Source organism: Doryrhamphus excisus, chromosome 7 (genome assembly GCF_030265055.1).
Source record: "Doryrhamphus excisus isolate RoL2022-K1 chromosome 7, RoL_Dexc_1.0, whole genome shotgun sequence".
Lineage (NCBI taxonomy): Eukaryota > Metazoa > Chordata > Actinopteri > Syngnathiformes > Syngnathidae > Doryrhamphus > Doryrhamphus excisus.
The window spans coordinates 546,836-568,325 of NC_080472.1; the positions used below are offsets into that span (position 1 = coordinate 546,836).

Here is a 21,490-nt window from a genome sequence, read left to right on the forward strand (position 1 = left end):
TATGGCAGTTGATCCTTTCTACTGCCTATCCTGTTCAGGGTCACCGGTCATCTTAAGGAAATGGGGGCTCCAAAAATATCGCCTAAAAATAATTTTACTAAAGTCAAACCTCGGTTTCGCAAGGCTTTGGTTTCAAAAGATGCCTTGGTTTTCATACAATATTGCACTTAAACTAAACAATCCCTTGTTTACCACTTAATATTACAAAATATTCTACTAAACTCAAACCTCGGTTTCCCGAAGCTTTGGTTTGATAAGATTTGGTTTTGGTTAAAAATGATGCCTTGGTTTTCATACAATATTGGACTTAAACTAAAACAATCCCTCATTTATGGCAGTTGATCCTCAAAGTTTTCTACTGCCTATGCTGTTCAGGGTCACCGGTGATCTTAAGGAAATGGGGGATCCAAAAATATCACTTAAAAATAAACTCTAACCTCGGTTTGCCCGAGCTTTGGTTTTGGTTAAAATTATGCCTTAGTTTTCATATAATATTGCACTTAAACTAAAACAATCCCTCGTTTATGGCAGTTGATCCTCAAAGTTTTCTACTGCTTATCGTGTTCAGGGTCACCGGTGACCTTACGGAAATGGGGGGGTCCAAAAAAATAAAAAATATTCTGCTAAACTCTAACCTCGGTTTCCCCAAGCTTTGGTTTTGGTTGAAAATGATGCCTTGGTTTCCATACAATATTGGACTTAAACATCTTCCCCGCTGCTCTGTGTTCAATCCACCAACCTGTCAACGTTCAGCATTCCCTTCCACGCCCCCCCCCCCACAGGACTGTCACAGCAGCCAGCCATGACATCAGCCATTAGGCTCCATTTTGTCCCCTCCCCCCACCCACTCCATCCCTTCTGCCACCTCTTTCCTTCCCTTTACTCACGCTGCCGTCGCTGCATGGTTTCAGCTCCTTCCAGAAAGTTTGCATGTTGGCCAGGTCCAGTTTGTTGAGGGGGATGGACACCTCACCTATGGGGTCGTTCCTGCTGAAGCGGTCGTAATCCAGAACCTGCAGGTATAGGGTTCTCTGGACCACCTTCTCAAAGGGGAACCCTGCGGTGGGAAGGAATACACAGATGCACCAAAAAGGCGAAGCAAACAAAACGATGTGTCGGCCGAACCTTCGAAGAGAAAGGTCTCATTCCAGTGCGGGTTCAGATTCTTCCTCTTGACTTTGGTCTCCAGTTTGTGCTTCTTGTCAGGCAGCAGGTAGAGTTTGACGAAAGGATCAGAAGTACCGGAGAAGTCCTTAGCGGGCAAATCCTGGCCCTTGAGGATTTTGACCGTGAGGGTGGAGTCCTGGAAGCTGTAGCCCACGCTGAACTGAATGCGGCCCAACTTCTCACACACCGGACCCTCGTGGTCGTCCTCTTCCGAGCCTGGAGACAACTGGGAGAGACCGAGACTCTTTTCAAACTTCATGCCTTCGTCACATCGATTCATTTTCTACTGCCTATCCTGTTCAGGGTCATGAAGGAAATGGGCCATCCAAAAAGATCACTTGAAAAAAATATTCTACTAAACTCAAACCTCGGTTTCCCAAAGCTCTGGTTTCAAAAGATGCCTTGGTTTTCATACAATATTGGACTTAAACTAAAACAATCCTCATTTATGGCAGTTGATCCTCAAAGTTTTCTACTGCCTAACCTGTTCAGGGTCACCGGTGATCTTAAGGAAATGGGGGATCCAAAAATATCACTTAAAAATATTCTACTAAAGTCAAACCTCGGTTTCGTGAAGCTTTGGTTTCAAAAGATGCCTTGGTTTTCATACAATATTGGACTTAAACTAAAGCAATCCCTTGTATATGGCAGTTGATCCTCAAAGTTTTCTACTGCCTATCCTGTTCAGGGTCACCGGTCATCTTAAGGAAATGGGGGCTCCAAAAATATCACCTAAAAATATTTTACTAAAGTCAAACCTCGGTTTCCCCAAGCTTTGGTTTCATAAGATTTGGTTTTGGTTGAAAATTATGCCTTGGTTTTCATACAATATTTGACTTAAACTAAAGCAATCCCTTGTTTACCACTTAATATTACTAAATATTCTGCTAAACTCAAACTTCGGTTTCCCAAAGCTTTGGTTTCAAAAGATGCCTTGGTTTTCATACAATATTGGACTTAAACTAAAACAATCCTCGTTTATGGTAGTTGATCCTCAAAGTTTTCTACTGCCTATCCTGTTCAGGGTCACCGGTGAGCTTAAGGAAATGGGGGCTCCAAAAATATTACTTCAAAATATTCTACTAAAGTCAAACCTCGGTTTTGCGACGCTTTAGTTTCAAAAGATGCCTTGGTTTTCATACAATACTGCACTTAAACTAAAACAAACCCTATGTTTACCACTTAATATTACTAAATATTCTGCTAAACTCAAACTTTGGTTTCCCAAAGCTTTGGTTTCAAAAGATGCCTTGGTTTTCATACAATATTGGACTTAAACTAAAACAATCCTTGTTTATGGCAGTTGATCCGCAAAGTTTTCTACTGCCTATCCTGTTCAGGGTCACCGGTGATCTTAAGGAAATGGGGGATCCAAAAATATCACTTAAAAATATTCTACTAAAGTCAAACCTTGGTTTCGCGAAGCTTTGGTTTCAAAAGGTGCCTTGGTTTTCATACAATATTGGACTTAAACTAAAACAATCCTCGTTTATGGTAGTTGATCCTCAAAGTTTTCTACTGCCTATCCTGTTCAGGGTCACAGGTGAGCTTAAGGAAATGGGGGCTCCAAAAATATTACTTCAAAATATTCTACTAAAGTCTAACCTCGGTTTTGCGACGCTTTGGTTTCAAAAGATGCCTTGGTTTTCATACAATACTGCACTTAAACTAAAACAATCCCTTGTTTACCACTTAATATTACTAAATATTCTGCTAAACTCAAACTTCGGTTTCCCAAAGCTTTGGTTTCAAAAGATGCCTTGGTTTTCATACAATATTGCACTTAAACTAAAACAATCCCTTGTTTACCACTTAATATCACAAAATATTCACATGCTAACCACTCGTCCCCCGTAACTGATTCTGCGCTGTAAGTCAGATTCAAGGTGACAGGTGACGCTAATGTGGCGTGATCGTAATCAAGTCTCCTGAAAACGTCCGTATTGATCGTAAACGCAAAAAACGGCCTAATGTCTCGTCACATGACCGAGGGCGAGTGCGTTTGACCGTGTCGCAACAACGGGGGCCGATTATCTGCTAGTACACCGATACCCTCTGACTGACTGACGGAGGCGGAGAAATCCAGTGAAAATACGCAGGAGAAGAGCTCGGGGGACATCACTCAAAAAAGCCGGTCCCAAATATTTAATATCCAATTCCATACTTTCCACACACATTCCAGACATCCACGGCTTGACCTTATTCTCCTTTGCTGAATGTGATCACTTTCCATTATTCACTCCTAAGCCTAAAAATAACTCCGCCAATACACACACACACACACACACATTTGTGCCTCGGCATCAAACCTTCTCATGCTGCCGTTGAAGATTATTTTTGCTGAAATCCAAAACCCAAACCACAGGAGATTATGGTTTGTTTGTTTTTTTTTTCCTGAAAAACAAAAACCCACCAAGACCAAAATGCAAAAGTGAATTATTAAGGATTATTTTCTACATCAGAGCTACAACCGTAAAAAATATTATTAATAAATACTCATACCATAAATTCCGGCTTTTCACAGGCTTTGAACCCTGCGGCTTAAATAATAATAATACATAACAAAAAGAACTACACTTCCCATGATGCTTAAAGTGCAGATTCATTCGATACCAAATATGGATTTATACGTACGTTTTTGGATCCCAACTAAAAATGTATACAACCTCTATGTTTTTGGTTTTTTTTTTTGCGGAAGAAGCCTAAAGAGATGATGACAAGTCTCCACTCATGCAAAAGCAGTTTTTCTTCCTTTTTTAGTTGGGAACTGATATTTTCCTGAAACTTTCCCATGTTCTATTGCCGATTACTAAAGAACGGAAAAACGTAGAAACAAACTTTTTTCTTTTGGTAGCTTCCATGTTAGAATAGTAATAATAATAATAATAATAATAATAATAATAATAACAATAACAATAACAATAACAATAACAATAACAATAACAATAATGATCATTATTATTATTATTTTTTTTTATGTTAGAGTAGTATAATAGTGTTATTATAATAATAATAATAATAATAATGATAATAATAATAAAATGTTTTTCTCCCTTTTTTAGTTGGGAACTGATATTTTCCTGAAACTTTCCCATGTTCTATTGCCGATTACTAAAGAACGGAAAAACGTAGAAACAAACTTTTTTCTTTTGGTAGCTTCCATGTTAGAATAGTAATAATAATAATAATAATAATAATAATAATAATAACAATAACAATAACAATAACAATAACAATAACAATAACAATAACAATAACAATAACAATAATGATCATTATTATTATTATTTTTTTTTATGTTAGAGTAGTATAATAGTGTTATTATAATAATAATAATAATAATAATGATAATAATAATAAAATGTTTTTCTCCCTTTTTTAGTTGGGAACTGATATTTTCCTGAAACTTTCCCATGTTCTATTGCCGATTACTAAAGAACGGAAAAACGTAGAAACAAACTTTTTTCTTTTGGTAGCTTCCATGTTAGAATAGTAATAATAATAATAATAATAACAATAACAATAACAATAACAATAACAATAACAATAACAATAACAATAACAATAACAATAATGATCATTATTATTATTATTATTTTTATTTTTTTATGTTAGAGTAGTATAGTAGTGTTATAATAATAATAATAATAATAATAATAATAATAATAATAATAATGATAATAATAATAAAATGTTTTTCTCCCTTTTCTAGTTGGGAGCTCATATTTTCCTGAAACTTTCCCATGTTCTATTGCCGATTACTAAAGAACGGAAAAACGTAGAAACAAACTTTTTTCTTTTGGTAGGTTCCATGTTAGAATAGTATAGTAACAATAATAACAGTAATAATAGTAATAATAATAATAATAATGATAATAATAATATATATTTTTTAAAACAACCCCTTTTTTGTATTATGTTGGTAAAAGCTAAATATTTGTGTCAAAGTGAAACGTTTCTTTGCACAAAAACTGGTTTTCTCCCTTTTCTAGTTGGGAGCTGATATTTCCCTGAAACTTTCCCATGTTCTATTGCCGATTACTAAAGAACGGAAAAACGTAGAAACAAACTTTTTTCTTTTGGTAGGTTCCATGTTAGAATAGTATAGTAACAATAATAATAGTAATAATAGTAATTATTATAATAATGATAATAATAATGATAATTATTATTTTTTAAACAATCCCTTTTTTGTGTTATGTTGGTATAGACGCAAAAGCTAAATATTTGTGTCAAAGTGAAACGTTTCTTTGCACAAAAACTGGTTTTCTTCCTTTTTTAGTTGGGAGCCGATATTTTCCTGAAACTTTCCCCATGTTCTATTGCCAATTACTAAAGAACGGAAAAACGTAGAAACAAACTTTTTTCTTTTGGTAGGTTCCATGTTAGAATAGTATAGTAACAATAATAACAGTAATATTAATAATAATAATAATGATAATAATAATAAATTGTTTTTTTAAACAACCCCTTTTTTGTATTATATTGGTAAAAGCTAAATATTTGTGTCAAAGTGAAACGTTTCTTTGCACAAAAACTGGTTTTCTCCCTTTTCTGAAACTTTCCCATGTTTTATTGCCGATTACTAAAGAACGGAAAAATGTAGAAACAAACTTTTTTCTTTTGGTAGGTTCCATGTTAGAATAGTATAGTAACAATAATAACAGTAATAATAGTAATAATAATGATAATAATAATATATTTTTTTAAAACAACCCCTTTTTTGTATTATGTTGGTAAACGCTAAATATTTGTATCAAAGTGAAACGTTTCTTTGCACAAAAACTGGTTTTCTCCCTTTTCTAGTTGGGAGCTGATATTTTCCTGAAACTTCCCCCTGTTCTACTGTTGATTATCATCGTGTCTCTCATAAGGACATGGATTTGTATAAAAAAAGCATTGCAAATAATAGTCATTGACAAGGATGAAAAAAAAAAAAAAAAAGAAATCCCCCTGTGTTTTTCCCCTCCAAGTGTGCCGTCCGTCACTCAAAGACAAATGAGCCACCTGTGGAGCACAACAGGTAGTTATGGCTTTGCCGCCTCGAGCCAGACACCCGAGATGAAGGACCGTATTCAGCCCACTTCAGTAATTGGTTGCAAAAGAACACGCAGTGCTGTGGGGTGCTGTGGGAATACGGCAGCGGTGGGGCTCGGGGGCTTGCGGTGTGTAATTACGTGGGGCTCCATGGTGCGTCTGAAGACTCCATTAATGGTGATCCTCTTTATTATCCGCATTGTCATACATGAACATGCACCCTTTGTGGAAAAACATCTTGTACTTTGAGACCAAATATCTACAAAGTATCTCGGGTACGTTTGGAGGACAGTGGATGGTGACTTGCAAAATTTTCCAGTAACATTTAAAGCAAATTTTTGGGAATTCCATCCATGATCCTTATGTGAAACATCACATCTTTCTAATTTCTGTGCATTCTAAAGATATAAAAACTGCTAAAAATAGACACAAAAAATGCACGTAATTGGACGAACCTATAAAAAAACGCTAATATTAACCAACCTACAGCAATATTGTTATTTTTATTAACACTGTTACACCAAAGAACTACGTTACTAATACGTAGTGACACCTCGCCACATCACACTTTTACCATTGAACCTAACATGCACGGTTAAGACATGCTAACCGCTAAACCACCGTGTAGCCTGCAGGACGCATGCGCACGCATAGTTCAGCTCCAAATGTGAATTTTTTTTTTTTCAAAAAAGCTGGTTTTCTCCCGTTTTTTAGTTGGGAGCTGAAATTTTCCTGAAACTGACCTATGTTCTACTGCTGATTATGAAATAACGGAATAATAATAATTTTTATGATAATAATAATAATAATAATAATAATGATGATGATGATAATACTACTAATAATAATAATATAAATAATAATAATAATAATAATAATTATTATTTTTTTAAACAACCCCTTTTTGTGTTATGTTGGTATAGACGAAAAAGCTAAATATTTGTGTTAAAGCGAAAAGTTTTTTGCTTATAATAATAATAATTCTTATTATAATAATGATAATAATAATAATAATAATAATAACAAATAATAATAATAATTATTATTATTATTTTTTAAAACAACCCCTTTTTGTGTTATGTTGGTATAGACGCAAAAGCTAATATTTGTGTTAAAGTGAATTTTTTTGCTTATAATAATAATAATTAATAATAATGACAATAATGACAATAATGACAATAATGACAATAATGACAATAATAATAATAATAATTATTATTATTTTTTAAAACAACCCCTTTTTGTGTTATGTTGGTATAGACGCAAAAGCTAAATATTTGTGTCAAAGTGAAATGTCTTTTTGCTTTTCTCGCTTTTTTAGTTGGGAGCTGATATTTCCCTGAAACTTCCCGATGTTCTACTGTTGATTACTAAAGAACGGAAAAAAACCTTTTTCTTTTGGTAGGTAGAACACAATATTCTGTGTGCCTAATAATAATATTTTACACGAACCTGAGAATGCACACAAACTGGGGCCAAAATGGCGTATATTTGCAAAATTAACAATAAAAAACAAAAAACGTGACGGACAGGAGCCGAGGTTCGACTGTATTTTTGAACGGGTTCTGCTATGATACCCTCAAGCTAGCCAACTTCTCGTGACTTTCATACGGGATTAGTGGAGATGATCTGGAAGTGCCCTCTAATCGTTTTACAGCCATCTCATTCAGTTTGATTGGAGAAGGCGTCGCCTACAGCCGCCATTGGTGGATGACTTCACAAAATAACACAGATCTCAAATCAGTCTTACCATCAGCATTTCACTGGTGACCGAGTTGGCCAAGTCGGACACGGATGAGTTGGCGTCGTGACCCGTCCCCTGGCGGCGGCCGCTCTCATCCGGGGTGTGACCTCTGGGACTGCTGCCTGCTTTGTTACCCGGGGTCCTGAATGCACCACATAGAAAAACACATATGGCAAATGCACTTAACATGCAACATTCATGGAACAACAAAAACAAGAAGAGTGTCCTAAGACCCCCCCACCGCCCCAACCCCTGCTGGTTTTCATAACTCCAACCATTCTAATAATTCAGCATGCGCATCGCCGACCGATTCTCTAGTAGAGGAAGGTTTTGAGAACAAAACAGATGACAATATGGGGGTGGGGGCGGGGGGGGTTGAAGAGTAATTGAACAATGCCACCACAAACTCTGATTGGTTTTTCATCATTATGAATCATGAGACGATGATTTCAGAAATCAAACATATTTTAGGGTTTCGTTTCAAATTTCAATTTCAATTTTCTTTTCATAATAATGACGATAATATTTTATATAATAATATAATATTTTATATATAATATAATATAGTATTTTATGATGATAATATTTTAATAATATATAATATTTTCTCCAAAATTACAACTTTGTTGTGTTTTTAATAATATCACACCTTTAAAAAATTTGGTCTTTTTTTCCTGTAATATTTCATGATTTCAGAAATCAAACATATTTTAGGGTTTCATTTTTTTCTTCAACTATTTCAACTTTCTTTATGTTAATTTTCTTTTCATAATAATGATGATAATATTTTATATAATAAAATAATATTTTATATATAATATAATATCATATAGTATTTTATGATGATAATATTTTAATAATATATAATATATTCTCAAAAATTACAACTTTGTTGTGTTTTTAATAATATCACACCTTTAAAAAATTAGTTTTTTTCCCTGTAATATTTAATCTTTTTTTATTTTTTAATAATGTAATATTTAATCTTAAAGATTTTTTTCTAATAATATTATGACATTATTTCACAATATTTGGCTATTTTTTTAAATTTTATTTTCTGAACATTATAGCTTTTTTCACAACTTAATTTCCCAAAAATTACAACCTTGTTTTGTTTTTCATATTACAACTTTTTAAATAATGTCATTCTTTGTTAAAATATTTAATGTTTGCTATTGTGATGTTATTTTTCATCATATTATGACTTTTTCCACAACCTAAAATTGTTGCTGACTTTTTAAAAAAATATTTTTCTTTCATATTTCAACTTCATGCCAACTAATTTTATGATTTTTCTAGTAAAAATAATGACTTTTCTATATTTTCTTTTTATATTTTGACTTTATTCTTGTACAATTTTTTCTGTTGAAAATACTGAAAAACATCCGCCTGCCAGGAATTGCCCTTAGACCACACTTTGGACATCCCTGGTTTAAGTGTTTGCACATTTTTCTAACAAGTTGACTTCTTTTTACACTTGAATGGTACACTTTAGTCCTGAAACGAAATATTTACACCAGCAGTCCTCAATAGGTGGCCCGCAAGCCTGACCATCGAGTTTACTTGTTTTCTTTCCCATCCGAGTTGCAAACTCAAAGACCGGACTCTTAAAGTGGCGGCAACAGAGTTGGCCACGCTGACTGATGTATTTGTAGAGACAGATGCTGTAACGCCGTCGCACCATTTCAAGACGTGGGTGTTCATGCCCGTGAGGGAGAGTGAGAGGGACAAGAGGACCTGGACCGCTACGTGACAGACAGACCGCCGCGGGGCCAGAACATGCACTAAGGACCCGTCTGACATTCTCTTAGCTGGGCTAAGAATTTCAAGTTGCTGGACGTCACCAGCTGAAAATTACATTTCTATTTTTAGCAGTTTTTGTGCGTTTTGCCCATGCATGGACTTTTTTTTCCATATCAAAATGCCAATATTTAAAGAAATGCTCCAAATGTTTGATATGAAATGAAATATTGTGAGAAAATACATGCCACAAACGTTAATTCTGCAACTTTACAGAGTGAAAGATGTCATTTTAAAGGACTTTTTTCCATATAAAAATGCCAAAATTTAAAGAAATGCTCCAAATGTTTGATAGACACGAAATATTGTGAGAAAATACATGTCACAAACGCCAATTATGCAACTTTACAGAGTAAAAGATGTCATTTTAAAAGGACTATTTCCCATATAAAAAGGCAAATATTTAAAGAAATGCTCCAAATGTTTAACAGACACGAAATATTGTGACAAAAGACATGTCAAAAATGCTAATTCTGCAACTTTACATAGTGAAAGATGTCATTTTAAAGGACTTTTTTCCCATATAAAAATGCCAATATTTAAAGAAATGCTCCAAATGTTTGATAGACATGAAATATTGTGAGAAAATACATGTCACAAACGCTAATTATGCAACTTTACAGAGTGAAAGATGTCATTTTAAAGGATATTTTCCCATATAAAAACGCCAAAATTTAAAGAAATGCTCCAAATGTTTGATAGACACAAAATATTGTGACAAAATACATGTCACAAATGCCAATTATGCAACTTTACATAGTGAAAGATGTCATTTTAACTGACTTTTTTCCATATAAAAATGCCAATATTTAAAGAAATGCTCCAAATGTTTGATAGAGATTAAATATTGTGAGAAAATACATGCCACAAACGCTAATTCTGCAACTTTACAGAGTGAAAGATGTCATTTTAAAGGACTTTTTTTCCATATCAAAATGCCAATATTTAAAGAAAGGCTCCAAATGTTTGATAGACACGAAATATTGTGAGAAAATACATGTCATTAACACCAATTATGCAACTTTACAGAGTGAAAGATGTAATTCTAAAGAACTTTTTTCCAAATCAAAAAGCCAATATTTAAAGAAATGCTCCAAATGTTTCAAAGACACAAAATATGAGAAAATACATGAGAATCACAGTATGTGACTTTGTGTTGAAACACACAAAGACAAGGACAAGGTATGCTTGAAGGCCTAAGGAAGGAAACAAGCACCCCAGATGTACTAGTCAAGACCAAACATTTCCGTGCTCTAAAGTGAAGAAAAGGAAATTGCCAAGTTACATTAGACAAGACGAATCGGGAGGAAGCCGGGGAAGGTTTACGAGATGGACGGAGGTCGTACCGCAAGGAGACAAGTAAAAGGAGAGTGCAAGCGAATAAGAGAAAACACGGAAGAGACGATGCTGACCCCCGGTGTAGAACAGAAACAATTGGTTTGTCAAGCTGCGTTTCTTCACTTGTGATCCGCGGGTCAGAGCGGCTAAAATGTAGCACCGAGTCAATTCAAAAATAATGCAATGTCGTCTCTTTGGGACGCTTGTCCAATACGCGCACGTAACCAGCCGGGCGGCTGACACACTGGTCCGTGACCGCCTCCGGGTCCTTTGGTGTACGTGTTCCCAAAACTCATTGTTGTACTCGTATGTGGGCATTGATTCATGTTTGGGTTTGGAAAATCCAATACAGGTCAATGAAAAAGGTTGCTTTTAATTATAATAACTAATTAGATTTGATAGTGCTTTTCGACGAAGGTAAAGAGGTTGACAACAGCCACGTTTACATCAAGAGTTTTTCTCTTTCGGAAAATGACTTTTCCGAAAACAATGGTATACATGGAAAGGAATATTCCAATATCTTGTCTACATGCGCCGCTATAACATATTAGACAAACAACCATTCACAATCACATTCACACCTATGGACAATTTGGAGTCGCTAATTAACCTAGCATGTTTTTGGAATGAGGGAGAAAACCCACACATGCAAACGCCACACAGAGATGGCCGAGGGTGGAATCCAACTCGGGTTTCCTAGCTGTGAGGCCAGCACGTTGACTACTCATCTACCATGCAGCCCGCAGCATAAAGTTGAAATATAAAAAAATTTCCACAAGTAATCTGTTTTGTCTGTCAAACATTTGGAGCATTTCTTTAAATATTTACTTGTTGATATGGAAAAAAGTCCTTTAAAATGAGGGATTGAATTTGGGTCTCCTTGTTGTGAGGCCCTCACGCGCTTACCACTTGCAGCATAACGTTGAAATATAAAACAATTTCCACAGGTAATCTGTTGTTTACAGGCTTGGGGTAAATATGAATCAGCATGAAGTAGAGCTGAAGCGTACCCAAAGGGGGGGTCGTGGTACTCTACGAAGGTCAGGGAGGGGTCACGTGTAGGTATGAGGACAGCCAGTGAAGTCGTGGCCAAAGGCTCTCAGCTCGGCGCTCTGGTTACCACAGTTACTCCAACCCAGTGTAAAATTCATGATGGTGGAGTACAACCTTAAGTGGGTGCGCACACTTCAGTCGTCATGGTTACAACAACCTCTAAGGATGAATTATGTAACTGGTGTTTTTTTTATATTTATATATATATATTTATATACAAGATAGTCATAGGCAAGCCAACACAAGCTGCTGCAGATGTGCTCCCTTCTATTGGGGAACACTAAGCTGAAATATTTGGAATGATATATTTGTATTTATGTACTGTTTGTTTAAGTCAGTATTTCATCATACTAGTAGGCAGTTTTTTCATTCAAAATATTGACATCCTGATATTTATTTGGAATTTTGATGTCACATTTCTATATTTACATTCCCCGCAGCTTCTTTGTTGTCACCAAACCCGACTGACCTATTTCTTGACCTTTTTGGGAATCATCATTTTTACTTTAAAGTGAATATATCTGTATACAGTTCAAAGAAAAAACTATTAAAGTACACCAGGAAGTGTTTTCGATGTAAAAAGGATGGCTCTTTTCAATGTTCTGTTCAAGCTGCACGGTGGTTGAGTGGTTAGCACGCAGGCCACACAGCTAAGAGACCCGAGTTTGATTCCACCCTCGGCCATCTCTGTGTGGAGTTTGTATGCGTGGGTTTTCTCCGGGTACTCCGGTTTCCTCCCACATTCCAAAAACATGCGGAACATTCACAAACGCCAATTACTTTACAGAGTGAAACCAGGGATGTAGTTAGTTTTCCATATCAAAAAGCATATATTTATAGAAATGCTCCAAATGTTTGATAGACACTAAATATTGTGAGAAAATACATGTCACAAACACCAATTCTGCAACTTTACAGAGTGAAAGATGTCATTTTAGAGGACTTTTTTCCAAATCAAAAAGCCAATATTTAAAGAAATGCTCCAAATGTTTGAAAGACACGAAATATTGTGAGAAAATACATGTCACAAACGCCAATTAGGCAACTTTACAGAGTGAAAGATGTAATTTTAAAGGACTTTTTTCCATATCAATAAGCAAATATTTAAAGAAATGCTCCAAATGTTTGATAGACACGAAATATTGTGAGAAAATACATGTCACAAACGCCAATTATGCAACTTTACAGAGTGAAAGATGTCATTTTAAAGGATTTTTTTTCCAAATCAAAAAGCCAATATTTCAAGAAATGCTCCAAATGTTTGATAGTCACGAAATATTGTGAGAAAATACATGTCACAAACGCCAATTATGCAACTTTACAGAGTGAAAGATGTCATTTTAAAGGACTTCTTTCCATATCAACAAGTAAATATTTAAAGAAATGCTCCAAATGTTTGATAGACACGAAATATTGTGAGAAAATACATGTCACAAACGCCAATTATGCAACTTTACAGAGTGAAAGATGTCATTTTAAAGGACTTCTTTCCGAAGCAAAAAGCCAATATTTAAAGAAATGCTCAAAATGTTTGAGAGTCACGAAATATTGTGAGAAAATACATGTCACAAATGCCAATTATGCAACTTTACAGAGTGAAAGATGTCATTTTAAAGGAGTTTTTTTCCCAAATCAAAAAGCCAATATTTCAAGAAATGCTCCAAATGTTTGATAGACACAAAATATTGTGAGAAAATACAATAATCATTTATCAACAGGGCAGAGACCAAATGTAAATGTTGCGTAACCATTGTTGACGTTTGACGTGGCAATGCTACAAACCTCTTAGGCCAACATGTTTGCGCACGCATACTGCATATTCATGCATGGAAAACCATCCGCTGAGGTATTTCAATCTCTTCCTCGATGCGCAGTGATAGAGCAGATTTATCACTCTGGCAAAAGTGACAGTCATCTACGCTGACGGTGGAGCTGTGCTGTGAGAGCATCCCAGCATCAGCATCAGCATCCTCGGGAAAGGGAGGAGTAGGAATAACAACATGGGGGAATATCAAATAAGAGAAGGACACAGGCTAGCATAACAAAGGGCAGCGTAAGAAAAGTGGATTGAGAGATTCGATAAATCCTTGCTGGATTTGTCTGCAATCATTCTTACGACCTGGGAGAAACCTTGGCGGCAAAGCGCAAAAATGGTGTGCGTGCACAGAAACAAAATTGAAAAGCATTTCAGGAAATGCAGCAAATGTTTGATAGACACTAAATATTGAGAGAAAATACATGGCACAAACGCCAATTATGCAAATTTACATAGTGAACAATGTCATTTTAACTGACGTTTTTTCCATATAAACAAGCAAATATTTAAAGATATGCTCCAAATGTTTGACAGACACTAAATATTGTGAGAAAATACATGTCACAAACGCCAATAATGCAACTTTACATAGTGAAAGATGTCATTTTAAAGGACTTTTTTCCATATCAAAAAAGCCAATATTTAAAGAAATGCTCCAAATGTTTGATAGACACTAAATATTGTGACAAAATACACGTCACAAAAGCCAATTATGCAACTTTACATAGTGAAAGATGTCATTTTAAAGGACCTTCTTCCCATATAAAATGCCAATATTTAAAGAAATGCTCCAAATGTTTGATAGACACTAAATATTGTGACAAAATAATTGTCACAAACGGCAATTATGCAACTTTACAGAGTGAAAGATGTCATTTTAACTGACTTTTTTTCCATATCAACAAGCAAATATTTAAAGAAATGCTCCAAATGTTTGATAGACACTAAATATTGTGAGAACATACATGTCACAAACGCCAATTATGCAACTTTACAGAGTGAAATATGTCATTTTAAAGGACTTTTTTCCATATCAAAAAAGCCAATATTTAAAGAAAGGCTCCAAATGTTTGACAGACAGAACAGATTATCTGTGGAAATTTTTTTTATATGTCACAACTTTATGCTGCGGGCTGCATGCTATCAGAGTGGTTAACGTGCGGGCCTCACAGCTCGGAGACCCAAGTTCAATTCCACCTTGGGCCATCTCTGTGTGGGGTTTGCATGTTCTCCCCGTGCATGCGTGGGTTTTCTCCGGGTACTCCGGTTTCCTCCCACATTCCAAAAAAAACATGCTAGGTTAATTAGCGACTCCAAATTGTCCATAGGTATGAATGTGAGTGTGAATGGTTGTTTGTCTATATGTGCCCTGTGATTGGCTGGCTGATGCAAAGTGGATCTTCATAAGCGTACATCCTGGCACTGCAAAGAGCATGAAACGCAATAAGGCTCCCGTGTCCCATGATGGATGAGGCCTGTGGTCCGATGTCAGCCCAGTCAGCGCTCCCCACCGACGGGAACAAATCACCCGATCACCAACCCCCCTTCAACATGACGGCTAATACAACATCAAAAAACCATACGGATCTACTAAGTCGCCATTTTGGTTCTTCAAAGCGGAGGAACTGGTGGATGAGATCCACACTTAAGATGCTTCATTTGTGCTGACCTACATCACTTTTTTTTTTCTTTTTCCAATCATCTCTCCTCTCAGGCCACTGGGCAGCCCGGAGCGTCGTCGGGATGCTCGACTCACAGCTTTAGACACACGACTTCCAAGCTTGGAATGCCGGAATCTTCTGGGGCACCAAACCAATCAATTGTGCAACACAAACAATCGTTAGAACCACTTCATTTATTTAGTAGCTAACAGTATTCTGCTTGTTTCCGTAGATAACCAATAGCGGCTCCCAACTATCAACATGTCCACGTGGCCTCCGAGGCATCCCTTGAGCTTAATTTACGGAAAAATCCTTACTTCCTGTTTACTTTCCGTGCATCTGTTCCTGCCTCATCTATTTAGCAATCATGTCAGGACTGATTGTTTTCCGGGGGGGGGGGGGGGGGGGATTCCAGTCTCTAAGCGTACAAATTCTGACAAAGTAAGTAAAACTTGCTGAGAATACAGTCAAAGTTGAGAATCGCAGTTCGAATACTACCCCCGAATTATATATTAAAAATATGCTAAAAGTTGTATATATGTAGTATTATGGTTATTAGGCATTATTAATGTTCTGAGACTGGAGACATAATCGAATTCTGACAAAGTAAGTAAAACTTGCTGAGAATACAGTAAAAGTTGAGAATCGCAGTTCGAATACTACCCCCGAATTATATATAAAAAATATGCTAAAAGTTGTATATATGTAGTATTATGGTTATTAGGCATTATTAATGTTCTGAGACTGGAGACATAATCGAATTCTGACATAGTAAGTAAAACTTGCTGAGAATACAGTTAAAGTTGAGAATCGCAGTTCAAATACTACCCCTGAATTATATATAAAAAATATGCTAAAAGTTGTATATATTTAGTATTATGGTTATTAGGTATTATTAATGTTCTGAGACTGGAGACATAATCAACATAGTCGAGCCGACATGTGGCTGACTCCCCGATGCAAGTCTTCAAGTTCTAACGTTGTAAAGTGTGCTTATTTGTGCCTATGGTCCCCCACAGGAGCATATTTTGGACTTGCTTTACTACTACTACTACTACTACTACTACAAATACTACTACTACTCTTGTGGCTGTGACACGTGGCCGACTCCCCGATGCAAGTCTTCAAGTTCTTACATTGTAAAGTGTGCTTATGGTCCCACACTGAACTCCCCCACAGGAGCCTATTTTGGAGTTGCTTTACTACTACTACTAATACTACTACTACTACTACGTTTGTGGCTGTGACACGTGGCCGACTCCCCGATGCAAGTCTTCAAGTTCTTACATTGTAAAGTGTGCTTATTTGTGCCTATGGTCCCCCACAGGAGCCTATTTTGGAGTTGCTTTACCACTACTACTACTACTACTACTACTACTACTACTACTACTACTACTACTACACTTGTGGCTGTGACACGTGGCCGACTCCCCGATGCAAGTCTTCAAGTTCTTACATTGTAAAGTGTGCTTATGGTCCCACACTGAACTCCTCCCACAGGAGCCTATTTTTGAGTTGCTTTACTACTACTACTACTACTACTACTACTACAAATACTAGTACTACTACTACTACGCTTGTGGCTGTGACACGTGGCCGACTCCCCGATGCAAGTCTTCAAGTTCTTACGTTGTAAAGTGTGCTTATTTGTGCCTATGGTCCCACACTGAACTGAGCCTATTTTGGACTTGCTTTACTACTACTACTACTACTACTACTACTACAAATACTACTACTACTACGTTTGTGGCTGTGACACGTGGCCGACTCCCCGATGCAAGTTTTCAAGTTCTTACATTGTAAAGTGTGCTTATGGTCCCACACTGAACTCTCCCACAGGAGCCTATTTCGAGTTGCTTTACTAGTACTACTACTACGAATACTACTACTACTACTACCACGCTTTTGGCTGTGACACGTGGCCGACTCCCCGATGCAAGTTTTCAAGTTCTTACGTTGTAAAGTGTGCTTATTTGTGCCTATGGTCCCACACTAAACAGAGCCTATTTTGGAGTTGCTTTACTACTACTACTACTACTATGACTACTACTACTACTACTACTACTACACATTCTCATGCAACATTCCTGTGATGTTTAGAAATGCTTTTATTTGCACATTCGGCTGTTTTTTTAGGAATACTGACTTGAGCATGGAGGCTATCCGGGGCCAGCGTGCTCCATGTTTATTTCCCCGTTGCGCTGTGGATGCGGTGGATCTCCAAGCTCATTAATATTCGACTCCACCGTGCAACAACAGTTTCCTGAGCCGATAATAAGTCAGCTTCATGAGCTTCCATCACTGGTTATCTGCAGGTGGCTGATTACGTTCCGCGCGGTGTCGGCCTTTGGCCAGTCAAATACAGTGACCGAGTCTTTTGGAAGGCTCGCACTGCTTTGTCTGGAGATAAGAGATCGGCCGCAACGAGAATGTTTCCTTTGACGGTAACATAATGAAGAGTAATCACAGCTGCAATAGTATTACTTCTCTGATGTGCAATAAGGAGATGACAGCTACAGCAGCTGCCGCCGCCGCAAAACCATCATCAGCTATTTGGTTGCAAGGGTTCGGTCCCGTTAACTTAGCAACACTGACGCTATGTAATATATATAAAAAAATATGCTAAAAGTTGTATATATGTAGTATTATGGTTATTAGGCATTATTAATGTTCTGAGACTGGAGACATAATCGAAATTCTGACAAAGTAAGTAAAACTTGCTGAGAATACAGTTAAAGTTGAGAATCGCAGTTCAAATACTACCCTCGAATTATATATAAAAATATGCTAAAAGTTGTATATGTATGTAGTATTATGATTATTAGGCATTATTAATGTTCTGAGACTGGAGACATAATCAACATAGTCTAGCCGACATGCTAGGTGAAGTTTTTAGCTTCCTCGTCCATCTTTCCCGCTCCGTTTCAAACACTTTACGTCGAGAATGAGTAAACTGCAGATGCTAACTAGTTAGCTCGCAAGCTAACCACCAAGAATAATAGGCGTGTAAAAGTGACTATAGGGGTATCATTTTATGTCTACAGGTCTCTAATAATGTTACAATCCATATTTATAAAGTCATAAACAGAAAAAATCGTAGTAGTTCACGAAGTCCGGAACCAACTAACCGCGATAACCGAGGCACGACTGTATTAGATGCTAACTAGTTAGCTCGCAAGCTAACCAAGAATAATAGGCGTGTAAAAGTAAAAGTACTACTACTACTAATCTTGTGGCTGTGACACGTGGCCGACTCCCCGATGCAAGTCTTCAAGTTCTTACATTGTAAAGTGTGCTTATTTGTGCCTATGGTCCCCCACAGGAGCCTATTTTGGAGTTGCTTTACTACTACTACTACTACTACAACTACTACTACTACTATGTTTACAGAGTAATCAGGCCCCCGGAGATGCGTTTTAAAAAAGAAAAAAAAGTGACTAGTGACAAATCTATTCAAGAATCGAACACAAAGAGGCTCTCAAAAAGGGTGGGATGTCTCCTGGGACTGACCGGGTTGGAGTGGCTCAGGCACACGCGTGTTCCAGGTAAACAACACGGCACTTTGGCTTCTATTTGGTTTCACGATCGCGCCGTGGTGCATTTAAGGACCACTGAAGTCTTAATGCTTGACAAAAACAGTTAGTTTTTCTTTCCTCCGTGCTGTTTATACTCATGGAGGTATGCTGGAGCCTATCCCAGTTGACTTCGGGTAGGAGGCGGGGCTAAAATGACTTTATTGGCATCATATTTTGACTTAATGTAAAGCTTTATTTTGTTTTGTTTGTGTCTCATAATATAATGACTTCAGGAAATACAATTTAATATTTGTATTGAATTTATATTATATTACATTTATATTATATTATATTACATTTTTAATTGAATTTAATATTTATATTATATTATATTACATTTTTAATTGAATTTAATATTTATATTATAATAAATTTATATCGCATTTTGTAATTAAATTTAATATTTTTATATTATATTATATTATGTCTCATAATATAATGACTTTAGGAAAATACAATTTAATATTTATATTACATTTATACTATATTATATTACATTTATATTATATTATATTACATTTATATTATATTAAATTTATATTATATTTTTAATTAAATTTAATATTTATATTATATTATATTATATTATATTATATTATATTATATTATATTATATTATATTATATTATATTATATTATATTATATTATATTATATGTTATTGTGTCTCATAATATAATGACTTCAGGAAAATACAATTTAATATTTATATTAAATTTATATTATATTAAATTTTTAATTAAATCTAATATTTGTATTATATTATATTTTTATTACATTAAATACTATTTTTAATTAAATGTAATATTTATATCATATACATTTTTAATAAAATGTAATATTTATATCATATCATATATTATATATTTATTCTTGTAAAATTTGACTTTTTTCCTGTAATGACTTTTTTCTTTATTATTGTAAAAGTACAGATTTTTCCTTTTGTGTATTTTAAATTTCCATCAATTTTATTCCCATAAATGTGACTTTTTTTCAAAAATATTTTAACTTTATTTTTGTATTAACTTTTTTTGCTGTTTTGTTTTTGCGAATATTACAACTTATAACATATATAACATATTTTTCTTAAATAGTTGCTTTCTTTTCTCATTCAACTACAAATGTTATTTCTCTTCAAATGATATTATTAAATTGTGCTGGGGGTCAATAAAAAAACAGCCATGGGTCCCAAAACGGACCCCAAGCCGCACTTTGGATACCCCAGTTCTGGACATATTTGTTGTGCTTTTCATGTTTGTTTTTTGTCTCCCACATTATTCCTCTCTCCCCTACAGCGTCCATTACTATTACATGCAAATGCATCACGGCTAATTATGCAAATTAGACAGCGACATCATTACATTACAACCCCGCCAACCTTCCAACGCTACAAATCGATTGCGGAACGGAGGGAAACGGCGTGTTAGGTTGGCGACAATGAACCTCGTGGCATGTACGGTAGGTTCAGGTACCTCAGACGTCTGAGCTCTGACAGCAATTAGAATACAAAAGTGGTCATTGTTACGAATACAAGACCAACCTTGATGAAGATTGCTTCAAAACGGCCAAGCTAACAAGCTAAATAGTGAAAATTGGATTTTAAATAATACAAAATACAAAACATGTAATAATGTATAATTAAAAATGATAAAAATTAAAAAATGACCATTTAAATGAGTTGAAATTATGCAATAAGTATGGCATAATTATGACAGGAAATTTAAAAAAAATTCAAAATTCAGAGAAAAAAACGACTCTGATGCTGTAAGGACTCGAGACACACGCTTCTAGTGAGCTAACCTGAAGCCAAAAGTTTACCACTTCCACACACGATGAGTGGAGAACATTGTATGGTCATATCACCTCGTACTTCGGTACGTGACGAAAAATAAAAATTTAAAATAAATAAAACTAAAATAAAAATAAAATAAAACTAAAATAAAATAACCACTTCCACACGCGATGAGTGGAGAACTTTTTTCCCCATTCTATTACGTCTTTATGCAGTATTAATGTAATGTAAGCTAATGTTTTTTTGTCACTACTCCTTCCTAGCCACTGAAATACTACATATGCCTTGTATTTTAATACGTTTTGCCAAAAGTTTACCATTTCCACACACGATGAGTGGAGAACATTGTATGGTCATATCACCTCGTACTTCGATACGTGACGAAAAATAAAAATGAAAAATAAATAAAACTAAAATAAAAAATAAAACTAAAATAAAATAACCACTTCCACACGCGATGAGTGGAGATTTTTTTTTCATTCTATTACGTCTTCATGCAATGTAAGCT

At 35.5% G+C, this 21,490-nt stretch overlaps 1 protein-coding gene across 2 annotated transcripts in view; it reads right to left on the reverse strand.

The window, feature by feature from the left end:
* The window catches only part of syt7b (synaptotagmin VIIb), a 92,068-nt gene that overhangs the window by 7,313 nt on the left and 63,265 nt on the right, over positions 1–21,490 (reverse strand). For both annotated transcript variants that reach the window (XM_058078754.1, XM_058078755.1), the window contains 3 exons: positions 7,955–8,090; positions 1,126–1,393; positions 888–1,057 (listed from right to left, as the gene is read on the reverse strand). In XM_058078754.1, the coding sequence (XP_057934737.1) occupies positions 888–1,057; positions 1,126–1,393; positions 7,955–8,090 (574 nt within the window). The remainder of the gene's footprint in view (positions 1–887; positions 1,058–1,125; positions 1,394–7,954; positions 8,091–21,490) is intronic.